Source organism: Strix uralensis, chromosome 2 (assembly GCF_047716275.1).
Source record: "Strix uralensis isolate ZFMK-TIS-50842 chromosome 2, bStrUra1, whole genome shotgun sequence".
Classification (NCBI taxonomy): Eukaryota; Metazoa; Chordata; class Aves; order Strigiformes; family Strigidae; genus Strix; species Strix uralensis.
Genome location: NC_133973.1, coordinates 99760577 through 99776723, shown reverse-complemented (window position 1 = coordinate 99776723; position 16147 = coordinate 99760577). Strand labels below are relative to the sequence as shown.

Sequence of the window (16147 nt, the reverse complement as noted above, 5' to 3'; positions counted from 1 at the left end):
TAGAAAAACCTAGAGACCTAGAAAACCATAGAAACCTGAGAGGGGATTAGTTGTACGTAATAGTCAGGTGCTATATGGCACTTCAGCACTTGTGAAAAAGCATTCTTTCATCAAGTCAAGGTACACCAAACAGTAATAATCCCTAGAAGTAAAAACCGGACACTAATTGGATTCATGTACAACACTTTTGTTATCAACTATTACATAGCAGCAGAACATGAATTCTGTACTGAAGGATGAAAAAGGCTAATCAATTAAGGAATTCTTTTCAAACAGTGCTAGAAAAGAAAAAAGGTTCACATCAAACTTTTCAAAGAATTTTTCTGCAGAATCTTTCCATATTCACTAATAGCCATACCTTCACCAAAAAGAAATGCTGCTCTGTGTACAGAAGACACACCTCAAGTACAAGTGAGTATCTTTCATCGCAGCTTGTAAATTAATGAGAGAGTGCCCTTTAAAAATGTTTGTGTCCATGAGAAACAAATGTTAGTCAGAAGAATGTAACTTGCATGCATCACTTCTTCTTTCCAGTAGGAAATAATGTAAACATTAAGTGATTTTTTGGTGTATTTCAGAGAAATTTACTTACAGACTTGGAAGCAGTGCTAATATATTGCATCACCATTTCTTTTTTAGTATTAAAATCCTTTTCTCTCAATGGCATCTTCTTGTCTTCATTTAAATTCATATCTTCCTAGAATGGGAGGGAAAAGAAAACAAAAAGAGTTTTAAATGTCATCCAGCAACACAGTTGTTTAACTATAAGAGACTGATTTAAAAAATAAAAGACACGAAAATATGAACTTGAGAAACTGAAAACTATTATACAACTTTTCATAAGTTAGATGTTACTCAAAACCATAAAAATCTTTATGCATCTTCCCTAGCAACTCAGACTAAAAAAGTCAACTATGCCAGCATAAACCAGTGCATCACAACCATTACTAGCATAATCTCATTTTAGAAATCACCTACAGTTTCACACACACACTAAAATACAGAAAAAGCATTGTTTAACACTCCCTAAAACATTTACGTATGTACTCAAACCGGTCCCTTAGAAAAGTCTTTTTAATGATATATCTATGTGTTCTATAATTCTGTTCCTCAGTTCCCAAATACTTAATCCTGGGTAGCAGAATCTGCTTTGCACTGAAAGTAGTTCACACTAATATACACCTTTGCAACAGGTAAGGCCCAAATTCTTGACAATTTGATCATTAAACCAATGTCTTCAATTGTTATCAAAACCCCATCACAGTTCATTCATTCCAACATAAACTCAAGAGGTCAAAAAGAGCAGATGCAGAACTACATTCAAAGCCATACAGCAGCTATTCATTGACATTTCTGACACAAGGACTTCAACTGTTCCAGCCTAGAAAATGCTCTGATCCTTGTAATCAGTTCCACATCTGTGAGAAATTACATTTCCTAACACACTGGAGGTAAAAAGAAAAAAAAAAAAAAAAAAGGCTTTAACATTTAAGAAACAATTTAGGCACACACACACGTATGAGCACATACAGCATTACTATGGTCACCCAAGCTTAGCAAGAATTACTGCAGTTATTTTCAGCTGAGACTCACAAGGTGAATCCTCACCAGCTTTGGCAGGAGCAATGCTACAAAATCAGTGGGTAACCATCTTGATATCAAAGCTATTTCACCTAGTCAGAAATCAGAGACAAACAGCAAGCAAACCCATAACCTTAGAATTCTAAGGAAAAAAAAAACCTAAAGATCAAAATTTTATACTACACTGAAACTTAAGTTTCCTTGTCTTTTGCTAGTTTTCATATAGAATAGAATAGAATCAAGCACCTTTTGCAGAAACATTTAGAGTTCTGCATATATCTGAGCTGTGAGAAGACATTGCAGAAAATGCTTGACCCCATAAGTTGATCTTCCTCAAAGTATAATTAGGGCAACTTTGTGTAGATTCTGGATTTTTCCCCCACAAATGCTAAGTTTCCTTTCATTAAGGACTAGAAAAGGTTCCTCACTTCGGTCTAGTATGCATTTAAATTATTAGTTATTATTTATTAAATTATTATTAAAATGGTATTTTAATTATGTTATACTATACAGTATATTTATAGTATCAGATTTGTTTATTTGATACCATATATACACTATATTATTACTTGATATTTTTAGTATCAACAAATACAGGGTGCATGTTGTAAAAAGTTCTTTCATTCAAGCAATGATAATAGTCTTTTGCCCCCTTGGCAGATAGTTTGCATATTGGTGTTACTTCCTACATCTGAAAGTAAATGCAAAACAACTTTATCTAAACAAGCTGGAAGAAAGGAGGCCACACATACTTCAAGCTTTTCTCATAGTTCTATTCTTCAAAATACTGCATTCCTTTGATCAAAAAACTCAGAGAAACTATCTGCTTATACCTAAACCAAAATTCTAGCAGTGCATAAGGACACACATATTCCTGAATAATTTTCAAGTTGCCACATACTAGATCAAATGTCGGGGATATTATCTTGAAAGGGCATGTGGCATTTTCTAGCTTTTCTTGGATGAAAGCAAAACAAGAAACTACTATGATTTACTTAATGATGGGAAACCTCGTGTGATCCAAAAACGCTGCACGGGCTCAAATATCCATAATAAATTTTTTTTAAAAATTAAAAATAAACAGACTTAAATACACATACATTAAAAACACTGTTGGGATCAAATATTATATGCAAAGAGATCATTTTCTTTCAAGACACATAAAAAAGTGGAAATTTTTGTGTGTGTGTACACACCATTTGGAAAAAAAGTGAAAGATATTTAAAGTTACCTGTCTTTATCAAAGCTTACAAAAGTCACTGCAGCTTTTTTAAGATGAAAAAGAACACACCACAGAAAGTGGTGTCTTTAGTATTTAAAAAAATCAAAAATGTGAAGTAATCTGCTAAAAGGAAGGGTACATGGAGACTGTTAAGTGAAATGACTGTGAAATGGTCAGGTGGAAACCTAAAAATTTAAACCAGCTATACAACAAATCAAGCTGAATATTTTAATTTAGTGTCAAGCATTTAGCAGTTAACTACTAGCCAGGACTTTTACAATTCATCAATGAATTCTGACACTGATATATGGGTTTGGACATAAAGGCTGCTAAAAGGCACTTAAAATAAGAACAGATAAGGAAGTTCTTTTGAATTTACTCCTTTAAATATTTTTTCAATATGAAATTCTTTCAAATCCAGAAATACTACAACTTTACATTCTCAACAACTGCTCAAAAATCTTTGTGCTTTATCTAAGACATCTTCTTAGCTTAAAAATGGGGTGGGGGGTGTGGGCTGTGGGGCGTGTACAAGAATTGAAATCAAGTCCATGCAAATTTCAATAAATGCCTTTGGAATGCTGTGCCTCAGGATTCCTTTCCACAGGGATACAACTGTATAGCAATACTGCTTCAAATGAAAATATACATGTATACTTAATAAGGGTAGCTGTGTTTTATTTAATACTTAAACTGTATTTTTAAAACCTACATAAACAGAAATGTAAGAACTCTGAAACCAAAGTATTCCATTTTAAATTTCACAAAAACATATGGCTAGATCTTTCTTGGTGTTTTCTGAGAGTAAGCACATCTTCAGTACCTTGCCTGCAATAACAGTGGAATGCATGTATATCCTACCTAAGGGGGAAGAAAAACAAACCAAAAAAATGCTTTTCACATCAGCCAGTAGCTACTGCAAAGTTCATTTTTCTGTTTAAATCATTTCTGCACTTCCTTCAGACTTGCTCTTTCAAGTTTTCTGAAAAATAACTTCTGAACTTAACAAAGGGCTTGTCTTTCCTGAAAAAAAAAAAAAAGTAGCTTCTAATCACATTTAAAACAAAAAAAAAAAAAGAAGAGAATTAAGAGGGAAGTAAGAAACCATTTTCCATAATCCTAGATGTAATGGCAGGTTTGGTTTATTTATAGGAAATATTCTGTCTGTGTCTGTGCGTAAAAAATAATTTCTTTGTTGTTGTTTTTATACAGATCAGAAATATTCAGCAATACACAGGGCACATCAGATGTGGCTTAATTTATCATTAAAAGTTATTCTACAGGTGAGCAATACCTCTTTGGAAAATAAGAATAAGTCATTTCACAAGGGTATTATCCTAATAGGACTAGCAGAAATGAAAGGAGCTAAATGAAGCTAATTATCAGCTTTAACTCCCTGGTTTTAAGAGCTCTTTCATAATTTTTGCCATCAAAGCCATATGGGACACCACTGCATAAAAGATGGTGAGAAGGAAGTAGTATGCATCCAGGAAAATCCAAAGTATAATGTAATGCATTCAGTGAAACTTCGAAATTTGGAAACTGCTCCCTTCAGTACTAACCAATTGACTTTTTATTTTGTGAAAAATTAGCTCTAAAAGCCTGGTGACAACATTCAAATTGTTCACCATCCCCACAAATCACTTAATTTGATCAGAACAGCAAACTAGAGGCTACAATATATAATTAGCTATGTAATCTACTGTGACTAAACTAGCTTTATTCCGGTCCATTCAAGTGCAGATAATCTGAGGAATCCTTTCTGCATTACATGTCATAGCTAAAATAACACTGATAAAGTAGTTTATCAAAAACAGTTTAAGTGCTTTGTTATTCAACGAAACTAGGAAAGCATTCAAATTATCCAGGATGACACTATTACGTTAACATATTTTTGCAAGGTAGTTATAAAATTGGAATTAATTGCTTCAGGATCCATGGATATAAGCATTTCTGTTTACCTAGATGCACAGTAGTAGGTTTCTGAGGATTTATGGAAAGTTTACATTTTTTTTATGGCATAGTCTCAACATCACACACAATCCTATACCAGAATCTCCATGGGATGGTGGAGAAATACAGCCTACACTGATGTAGCAGGGGGGGTGTGCAGGGAGGCATACCTTCAAGTTTTATAAAAACTCTCACATTTCCTAACATTTTAACAACTACCATCCACAGAGAAATTTCTTAACAGAAGCAAAATATCCTAGACACCAAGGTATACCAAGAAAAATAGACCATGTGAGAACAACAAGTACAAATACAAAAGTTGATAACACAGTAAATTAGTCCTCCCTTTCATCAGCTTCACCATGAAAATCCTGAATCCTGTCTCTTAAATTATAGCTCTCAACAGGTCTACAAAAGCATCTTCGAAACTAAACTAATATTATTGAGTACTAGGAATTACAGATTCCATAAAGGTACTTCTCTCACAGCACATTTAATTTCCTCCACATCTCAGCCCCTGGTGGTCCCTTTCTGTTTCAAGAGTTACTTGTTACTACTTGCTGTGAGGCAGATAAAGAAATAATAATCCAGGCATTACTCTCCTTGTTTATGTCCTTTTGTACTCTTCAGATTGCCCTGACTCTCTTCTCTCATGGCCATTCCATGTTTAGTTTTCAATTGCCCAAAATGTCATCATTGTCATGACAAAAATCCTCAACCTATTGAGGTGGTACCAATGCCACATGATCTTTCCAGCAAGCAACTGCTCTTTTGCAGCACAGTAACCATGACAGCTAAGGAAGGAAGCAAATTTGAGACTACATGTGCAGACAAATGCTGCTTTGGAGGCTAGAGCCTTAAGTCTTTTTTGTGCAAGAGTGACATGGAATATAAATTGAGAAAAAAAACAACCCTGCTGTGACATTCAAAGGCAAAAAATCCCTTCGCAAAAGTTTCAGGTCATCTTGAAAGCAAGCAGGATTCCCCATTTCTTGTTCCTCCTTAAAACTGTTGCGTGATCTCATTTCTAATAATCAGAAACCTTTAGTTTCCATTTTAAATATATTTGGAGCAAAATCTTCTCAAAATAATTCAAAGACTTCATCCCCTGAGAAACACCCTAAAAACCACATTAATTACAACTCACAACAACAGTATTAATAATTCTGGTAAAGATCAGAACACATGTACAAAAGAAGGCCCCACCTGTCAGTTAGCCATGTTACCATTCTTTTAAGTAAAAGAAATCGGTGTAAGATTCTTACCATCATTTTTTCAAACAACGCTATGACTTCTCTTTCCGACAGGGGTTTTTGAGCAAAATCCTCCGTATCCATAGGTGTGGATGACCAGTCTGTAGAATGTGACAGCTTCATATGTGTCAGAGGAGGTCTTTCCTTTTTACTTCCTGGAATCCTTATACTGGCAAATCGATCCAACTGAAAACAGAGAAGGTATAACATTTCACATACTGTTTCCATTCTATGCAACCTTAATTAAGATGGTGCTCTTGGAAGCTAAGCATCCTTATTTTTCTGTGGTAACTTGCCTGTTATTAAACCGTCTCATTTTAAAGGGTTTTCCTACAGATACATATAACGGTCAGTTGCCTTAGCACTGGAGTTAACAGACCAGAATCCCATTACATTATGGAGAAATCATGCAGAACATGAGAATTTTACGGGAAGTTTGGAGGAAAAGATATCTACAAAACCAATTTATGAAGGGTTCTTCCCAACCATTACATGTAGAATATCAAAAAGGAGGCTTATGTACCAAAAGCATAGTTTTAAAGTGTTTGTAACTCTGAGGTAGCTGTACTCCTGTCATTGAAACAGAACATACAAATATGCATTGAAACAGAATATACAAAGAAACTACTTTTTAATAAAATACAAGTTAACATAACTAAAACACTGTTCTACTTATTTATTTGCATTATGTTGTCCAAAACGGTGCTTTTTTGTGCTCCAATTATTTAGAAGTTTAGGAGAAGCATAAAAACCATCAGCTCCTTTATTAAAGTGAAGTAGGATACACTTATATTCCATGAATAACCCTTAGGATTTAACATGAACATAAGACAATCACTCCAATCTTATCAAGAGCCAAAAAAAATTCTTTAGAAAAGTGGTTTGGGTTGTGGCGTTCTTTTATTGGTTAGATATTTATCAATTTTTCCATGAAGACCTACTAAGTGAAATTTAAACATTTTCATTCTTAGAGCTTGTGTGTTTTAACCTATATGGGCAAGGACCAACAGAACACAAAAGCAGGTGACATACTCAATGAGATGCACGAAATCTAAGTCATCTTTGTAGCAGCCTTTTTAACAGATGTGAACAGCAATATTACACTTGTCAACACAGAAGAGTTACGGTACCATTTGATGCGTAAGAGATTTTGGACAAGATTTCAACCATATCAATAGACTTAACGTCTTCGAAATGCTATACAAAAATATTCTGAGGCTTCAATATATCCTGAAGATAAGTATCTTGAGATATCACTTAATAAGTACATCAAAGTTCCCAAACTAAATGACAAGTAAAATTATTATAGCATCTGTGGAATTAAGATCAGAGAGAGCAAAGAAAATTAGTAGCAAAAATTGGGTACAAGTGTTCCACTCTAGTCAGAGCAAGAACTGACTATTAGACATCCATGAAGAGCTTTAGAGGAAAAAAAGACTTTAATTCTTCCTGTTCAAAACTGAAAAGGAACAGTTTTTGGAATGTAGAAATAGATTGTAAGCCACTCACATACAGATGTTTATAGAACATGCAAAAGCAGAAAATTAATATAGCATAAACATAAAAGAGCTCAGCATGGATGATGGGGCCCTTCAGTGTCACATCAAACCAGCAGGCAATGAGGAAAGCACACTCTACAGGAATAAGTACATAGGCAAGACCCAGGAAGAAAGAGAATGCAACAAATGCAAAAGGGAGGGTAACATCATTGGAAGTGAAGTATAGAGTCATCAGTGGCAAAAAACATCTTACATCTTGACCAGACAGCAATTTCCCTTCCTGTCTATAAAACCAGAAGTCTATGGTAAGCACAGGAAGATGAAGCCAGATTGCAAACTGCAGTGACTAGAGTGGAATCTTAAAAAAAAAAAAAAAAAAAATCATATGAGATTTTTCTTCTCAAACAATGGCTTTCACAGAGCACTGATGAAAGGCAGCACACCTGCTCCAAAGTATGAGTTCGCCAGCAGTTTCTCCACTGTTCACTATCAAGTGCGTAAACTAAGAAACAAACCATTATATTTGAAGATTCTTCGTATGCAGACTTGAAGCAGGGGTAGAGGTAGAGGGAAGACAATAACAGATTTCAGCTCATGGTTCAGTCAGCAGAGAATTGACTAAATTAGGTTTAAGAGCCATGCCCTACACTTATCTCTCCTGAAAAATCTCAACCCCTTCCTTACAGTCCGTGTTCCCCACGCATCCCCTCTTCCTTTCCCTGCTCCACACAGCAGCAGCAATAGCAGTTCTGGCCAGGCAGAACCACCCTAGTCTCTGCCATGAAATACCCCATGCCATCCCAGAGCTACTCTTGCTCCACTAGGAACAGGCAGCAACAATTCAGGGATGAAAGCCCATTCATCCTTGAAAAGGTATACTTCACTTCCTTTCACCTGTCCATATTTTTAGTTTATGCTTTGTTTTCAAGCATAAATTCTCTTCAATGTTAGACTCTATGGTAGGTGTTTTGCAATGTTGCAGATTAGGCCATCACATTCATATTCCCCATATTCCCCAAATCCTTTACCACTTGTCCTACAGGAGGGAAACACACTCTTGGAATATACTTGATCATGCAGAGCATGTAAGACAAAGTGAGATACTAGGATTATAAGCACATTAAAACATGTATCAAACAAAGTACATTAAACAATTTAAAACAATGCAGTCTAAAAATAAGATTTCCATACATTAAAAAAAAAGGAAATTCACAACAAGACCTGCACGGCAGTACAGTGTGGGTATTCTACATACACTTCTCTTGAATTATACATTGATAGTGCTTCAAAAAAGTTAATACCTCTCAATATTCCATACAGGCGAATAATTTCATGGTCCACAGAAAGCACTATACAGAAAGAATAGAAATTTCATTGCTTGGTTGTAATGAAATCTACCACTGATGCTGCTGGCGATCCAAGTGCATAGAGGAGGAAACGGCAAAAATATAGTTCAATAATCTTCCGTGTTACATCAAAAACATTTTAAATCAGGCAAACCAATGGGGAATAGCTGAAGTTAGCTTTGATACAAAGTAGCACTACAGTTTAAAGCAGGTTTGACCTTCTATCTTTTCTAAAGATGTCTCTTTTTTTTATTATTTATTTATTTAACCAATAAATACATATAGACCCCTACAGGAACAGTTGCTTTAGGACAATAATTTTCTGAAAGGGACAAACTTCTCCCTTAAGGTCTTTGTAGGGCCAACATTCAAATTAACCAAAGAATAAAGTGTTTCATATGGTCTTCATACACAGTATTTCCAAAGTAAAGTCTCTTCAAAATTCTCCAAATTAATACCTGCTTTGATGCACTCATGGAACTCAGAGTAGATTATCCGAGTTAAGAGTTCAAAGGCAATAAAGACAGAAAAAAATAAGAGTGCAATTAAATACTTCTGGGCACTCAAAGGAGAAAGCTAAAATTTTTTTAATACACTATACAAAAACATAACAGGGAATCTCTAACCAGCTCATTAATTCAAACAGCAATCTACTCCCACCATAGCACAGTGCTACCAAAGATGAGGAAAACTGTATTTCAGATACAAAATCTAAAAAGAAATAATATTAAAATAATTAAATACAGAGTACAAAAATACTGCATAAATATTCATTAGAAACTATTCTCTGCTAAATTGTAAAAAAAAAATTGAACTGCCCATGTAACCAGAATATAGGCTGCACAGTGATCTTAAGTTTAAAAATTACGGGATATTGAAAGGAGAAGTGAAACTAACTAAAAAGAAAAGTTAATTCTGGAAAGGGAAAAACATTGAAGGTAAGAAGAGTTTCCTACCCAAAGCAAGCATAATTCTAGAAGTAACACAGATACACCACTATTTTGTTACCAAAACTAACCGAGACAGTCATAAGCCTTTTTTGGACAAAAGGCATGGGTTTTGGTCTGGTTGGTTTCTTTAATTTTTAAGGTGGAAAAGAAGAGATTAAGACAGTAGAGAAGCTGTTAAAATTAAAGTTTGCATAGTTCTCATTCCTAAAACTAGATCACCCAGCCTTAAAGGCATGAGGAATCTTTTCTCATAAACTTAAGGCAATGAGTTCTTCACGTATATTTTCGCTTTTATGTCTTTTATGCCTCCTACCACCAGAGACTGGAACATCTACAAAGTCCTGTACTTTATTATGCCAGTTCGCATTCTCCAAGAGACAAAAATGGCAAGGCAACTGACACAAAATCTTAATGTCAGACTGAAACACAGTGAAAAGTAAACCATGGTCAACACATGAACGTGAGTTACCATGAGATTGCTTTTCAGTAGCACTTTACATTTACCAGCCTGGAGATTCTCAAGAAGCCTTGGCAGAAACTATTATTATGGCCACCTTATACTGTAAGAGTTTAAAACTGTCTTTTGGTAGTGTTTCTTTCACCTCTCTACTCTATCACAAAGCTCTGTGAAACTACAGCTTCAGAAGTACAGCAGCCAAACCCTAGTGACAAGCTCTAGCAGTGTATGAGGTGCAAAGCAAGTTACTTATGTACACAGTAACGGTGCTGACAGCACCTGCATAGGGAAAAGTTGTCTCAATAAGCACCTGGCAGACAAGATAGGTGAGTGATTGATGAAGTTCTCATATGACTTCAAATATTTAAACTTGTGCACACAGTGCCAAAAAGATCTGAGCTGTACTGAAGAGTAGTAGTACATGAAAATATGATGGCTTACTTCAAAGGTGGTATCGTCAGAGCAATATTCAAATCCCATAGGGATTTCATTTCTAATGAATATTTTTAAACACAGCCACATTAAAGAAATTACTTGAAAGAAAGCAAGTGACACAGGTAGGACATATCAAAAGTTTTCTTCAATGCTCATTATCTGTATGAATGACAAAAGGAAAGGAAATGCATGCAGTGGGATTAAGACTAAAGGAAAGGAAGGTCTCTTAAGGCTATGTGCTAAAATGTCCATCTGCAAGAAAAGAGAAGAGCACAGAAAGACAATGGTGGGTAGTGGAACCCAAATAATACTTTGTCCTGTATCTTCCCAAACTCATCACAGGAACCCTTAGCCCATTAAAGGCTTATCTCCACAAGCCCAGATGAACACAGAAGCACGATAGCAGGTGGGAGGAACCCAAATTATTGATTCAGAGGAAGTGACAAGCTGTCCAGGCTCCTCCTACGGCTATCCCAGCAAAGCCTCTGCCCTATGGTCCAGGTCTAACACCCACCCCAAGAGTCAACATGATCAGCTCTCCAGAGTGCCTTTCAGACTGAGGGATGTTACTGCTTAGGGGGATAAGACACATTATGAGATGAAGAGGAAAAACATTTTGGGACTGTGCAAGGCTTATTTTGCAACGTTTAAGGGAAGAACCAAAGGCAGGGAAAAGAATGGATCTCAGTGATTTGGAGAGGAACGAGCATGGGGAAATGATAGGATAAGGGGATAAATAGGGCCCGTTGTGTGTAAACAGTTTGCTAGTTGGTACGCTTGTCTGGCCATGCCCTGTACCCAACCAGCACAGTGTTTCCTACCTTATTAAGGTGAGAAGGTAAAGTGGCCTGGAGAAGGAGAATGTATATCTATAAGGGCAAGATGACAGAAGGAGTTGACTAGAAGAGGGATAAGGAAAGTTCTGTACAGCTGCTGGAGACCATAAGCTCTCGGGTCGGAGGAGCCAGGGGTGTCAACTGGGAAATGCACCTGTGTCTGTGCACCAGGGTCTATAAGGGGTGGCCACTGGGGCGTTGGCTCCTACAGGGGTGAGGGGGATTCTGGCCAACTGATGGAGATTTTTGTCTGTGTGTGCACTCTGTGTTTTTAAAGACAAGGCCACAAGGGGAGCTGCCTATCAGAGGAACTGGGGGAGCCCCACCAGCTGCCAAAGAGGTCTGTGTGTGTATGTGCAAATACACATGTGTGTGTCTCCATGAGTGAGGTGGTCTTTATCAGCAACTGGAGTGAGTCTACAGCCTCTGGGTCTCATGTGACGCAGGTGCCAGACACAGGGAAGTCTGGGATCTGGGTGCCAGCAACCAGGTAGTGAGAGTGTGAGCCCACCTACAGAAGGGACTCACAGTGTGTTTCCCACAAATGGTTCTTCATCCTCATCAGCCAGAAACAGTAACAGGATGACATCCATTGTGCTGCTTGTGTTGATCTGCCATGCATGTTGCATGCATGTGTGTGTGCAGGTGCATACTGGGAATACACACACAGCTGGGCTACTGGTCAGACCTGCAGGGCACGGAACTACAGCAGCCTCGCCTCTGTTGGGTGACAGGATTCATGTTTCTCCTGACATTTTCCTTCTCTCACAGAACAAAGGATTTAGTTTACCCAACAGGTCTCACACATTCATAGCCCCCTTGCCAGTAAGATCAGATATTCTTAGCACAGGAACAATTTTTGCTACTTAAAATACTACAATCATTCATAGAGAAACCCTTAAGATCAAGTCCAAATGGGCTTAAAGCCCACAAACCTGCTATCAAGCATTATACGATGATCTCCTTCACTGTTGGAAACTATTAACAGTATTATAGACAATTTCAAAATATAGAGAAAGCCACAATACATAGTACTAAGTAAAGAGATAAAACGGCAAGTCTAGTTGAGCAGCATTCAGTCCCTCACAATTCATTTCAGACTGATAGCAAGAATAATAGCTGTAAGAGCCAAATGAAGCACCAGGATGAATGCTGCTTGAGCAGGTCCAGAGAAAGCCACAAACATGATCAGGGGGCTGCAGCACATCCCCTGTGATGACAGGCTGAGAGAGTTGGGGTTCAGCCTGGAGAAGAGAAGGCTCCAGGGAGACCTTATAGCAGCCTTCCAGTACTTAAAAGGGGGCTACAGGAAAGATGAGGAGGGACTCTTTATCAGGGAGTGTAGTGATAGGATGAGGGGTAAAAGTTTTAAACTGAAAGAGAGTAGATATATATTAGATAGAAGGAAGAATTTCTTTACTGTGCAGGTGGTGAACAGGTTGCCCAGAGAAGCTGTGGATGCCCCCTCCCTGGTAGTGTTCAGGGCCAGGTTGGATGGGCCTTCGAGCAACCTGGTCTAGTGGAAGGTATCCTTGCCCGTGGCAGGGGAGTTGGAACTACATGATCTCTAAGGTCCCTTCACCCAAATCATTCTGTGATTCTGTTCTATTCTACAATTTCACAGGCTCTCTATTATTCCACTGAGAGCCTATGAAATAAGTGATTTTTATGCACACACCATGGACCTGAAAATCAACACTACAAAGAAATCCACAATACAAACCTTTGGCTTCACACTTTCTGATCAGGTCCCTAGGAAGTACATCTATTTGTGCTCTCATTTTGATCTTAGTGAGTACTTACACTATTCTCTGTAAGACAATAGCTTCTATTGAACTTACACACTTGATAATGCAGGAATCAATGGATTAGTTATTGGTAGACTAATTGCTGGCTCAACAGCTTATCAAGACATCACCTCTTAACAGAGTTGCTATGCATGCAGTAATGAAAGGTATTACTTCCCTGCCATCCTGCTTTCCTCATCTCCAACCCCTCCTTAATTAACACATCAGATCATCTATTGCTGTATTAAGAAATTCCTCAAAAATAAAATCCAACATGTGCTTGTGTAATGACATTCATGATCACTGAAAGAATTCCCTGGTTCTGCCAGTGCTTCACTCCAGCCTTCATTCAATGCCTTTCTCAGTAACAGAGGACAGCCAGTCAGATGAGAACAGGACATTCATGGAAAAAACGGGACTTGCTAAGGGAATTCTCATAGGACTATCCATCTTAGAGGCTGTTAACAACTGGAGGTCATGTTTAACAAAAAACTCACATATGCAGGATGCCTTGTCAGCCAATAAATTAGTATCGTTTTTATAAACACAGATGCTCTATTTAAAAGCAGAGGTTTAATTGCTTTATAGTGTTGAATTTGAACTAAATGTAAAAACCAAGTACGACAATAGATTCTCAACCATATTTTACTTCAAGTTATTGTTGTAACTCTCAAAACTGTGGTGCTTACACTCAGTTTCCAATTAACTGAACAATTTAGCCTGAAAGTGATTAACCATTTGCAGACAATAGAATAACCCAAACAGGAGAAAGCAGTTATTTTTGGAGGAATGCTACTAACACATCTGCTTTGTGAATATTCTGGGAACCAACAAATGAACCTGAATTGACTAGCATGGGCAGTCTTATTTACGATCACAGAGAGAAAGTGGGTAGGGAATAAGGGAAATGATTTAGCAGCAGAGGTTACCTACATCAAGGACGAACATTACATCATCTGGGTCTTACCTTTATTCTCCATATCCAGTGGGAAGCCCTCAGATCCAAACAGGGAATGAAACAGTTAGCACAATGCCAGAAAAAAAAGAATAAATACTAGAAGGTTTTTGTAGAACAACTTCCAACAGTGTTTAATGAGACTTTTACTGAGATAATCTGGACTATGAATGTTGGTATCAATGCAACTTGACTAACAACAGCTGTTTATTGTATACAGATTAGATTCTTAAAATGAGACTAAAAATTTATTTTTGACTTTGCATACAAAGTGTGTTTCCTATTGCCCATATCTGGAGCAAAAGCTTGCGTACAACATCTTGTAGGCCTCCAAAGTTAAGTTACCATGCACACTGGCCGCTTATCTAGCCAGGAGGATTTTATCTAAAAAGGGATGCTAACCATACTTAAAGTGGTGGACCTAATCAAATACCTCATCACTGACCAAGCAACCTAAATTTTGTTAAGTACACAAACACTATGAACACAAGCAATATTTCTTTATAAACACTGTTGAGACTGTATTTACTGCAGTGATTGGACCCCACCATTTAAAAAAAAATAGCAGCTGTACCAAATTAGCAGGTAGCAGATGGAAGAATTAGCTATGTTTATGCAGGATATCAAAGTTATGAAAGTGGGTCTGTCATAACCAACAGCAAAAGGAGTTTACAGCTGAAACATTATCTGAAGTTATAAAAAAAAAAAAGCCTTAGAAGAATTCACGAAAAAAGCTATCCTTTTTCAAGGTACACAGTAGCACAGTACAGTGGCTTTGCCATGGAACATACATTTCATGATATACTGAAAAAGGAACAAATGACTGAAGTTCTTTTGTCCACCACAGCCTTTGATTCCTTGGCTTTTCCTTTCTTTTTCATTCTTGGAGACAAGGCTTACCAGATTAGACATGAAGTGCATTAGTCTAGATGCAGGCTAACATATCAACTCAAACAGCTGCACCATATGATGTGGATTTGACATTTCTGGCACTAGCCCTGAGATTCCTGTACTTTGGTTTAACACAAAGTACACTGATGCCTGGAACACGTAAAGCATATAAATCAAGTCATGCAAAATCTTCTCACATTAAGGTTGAGGCCAACAGATTTGATGTCCTTGAAACAAGAATAAGAACCATTACTGTATCTCTTCACATTCCATTTCTCCAGCTGTACAAAGCACATCAATCTACAGCAATTTCGTAAAACAGAAATGGTAAAATATTATGCTTTATTGCTACCCTAAATCTCTGTGCAAAGCCCTGGGATGTTCCTAGAGAAGAAAATTAACCAAAATGCTCCAGATCTAAACACTACAAAGTAACAACTGGCTTGGATCTTTGTTTTCTTCACCAGATGAACAGCAAAACTTCCACCTAAAGTAAGTTTATGGAGTACGTATTACTAGAAGATGTCACTACAGTACAGGAAAATCGCTATTCTAAAAAAGAGTAGGCAACCCAGTATGAGAGAGAGTTCTGAATACATGAAATGTGTTTACCACAAATGAGGTATCACAACTTCTGATACCTCCTTATGAAAAGACAGCATTACAGAACTGTTACAGTTTAGCCTCAACTGCATTACTAAAAGTACTGAACAGTCTTCTTTCTTCCCCTCATCACTGCCATTCTCACCCATGGACATATATGAAAAACACCCATGGACATATACAGACCATCAAGACACTAATGACAATTACTAAGCACAATTTATTAGGAGAGTTCCGATATGAAATATACAGATACAAAATCTTAATTTCCTGGATGAAGCCATAAAGACGAGAGTCTTGCTTATAGCGTTGCTCTTTTGTAAGTGTTCTTCTCAGCCTTATTAGATCTCTAGGACAAAAAATACTTGCACCCTCAATT

At 37.1% G+C, this 16147-nt stretch overlaps 1 protein-coding gene across 1 annotated transcript in view; it reads right to left on the bottom strand.

Annotated features, from left to right (window-relative positions):
• Nucleotides 1–16147, bottom strand: part of DIAPH3 (diaphanous related formin 3) — a 256112-nt gene that overhangs the window by 221906 nt on the left and 18059 nt on the right. The window contains exons 3-4 of the mRNA XM_074859549.1: nt 6022–6195; nt 593–697 (exon numbers count right to left, since the gene is read on the bottom strand). Coding sequence (XP_074715650.1) covers nt 593–697; nt 6022–6195 — 279 coding nt within the window. The remainder of the gene's footprint in view (nt 1–592; nt 698–6021; nt 6196–16147) is intronic.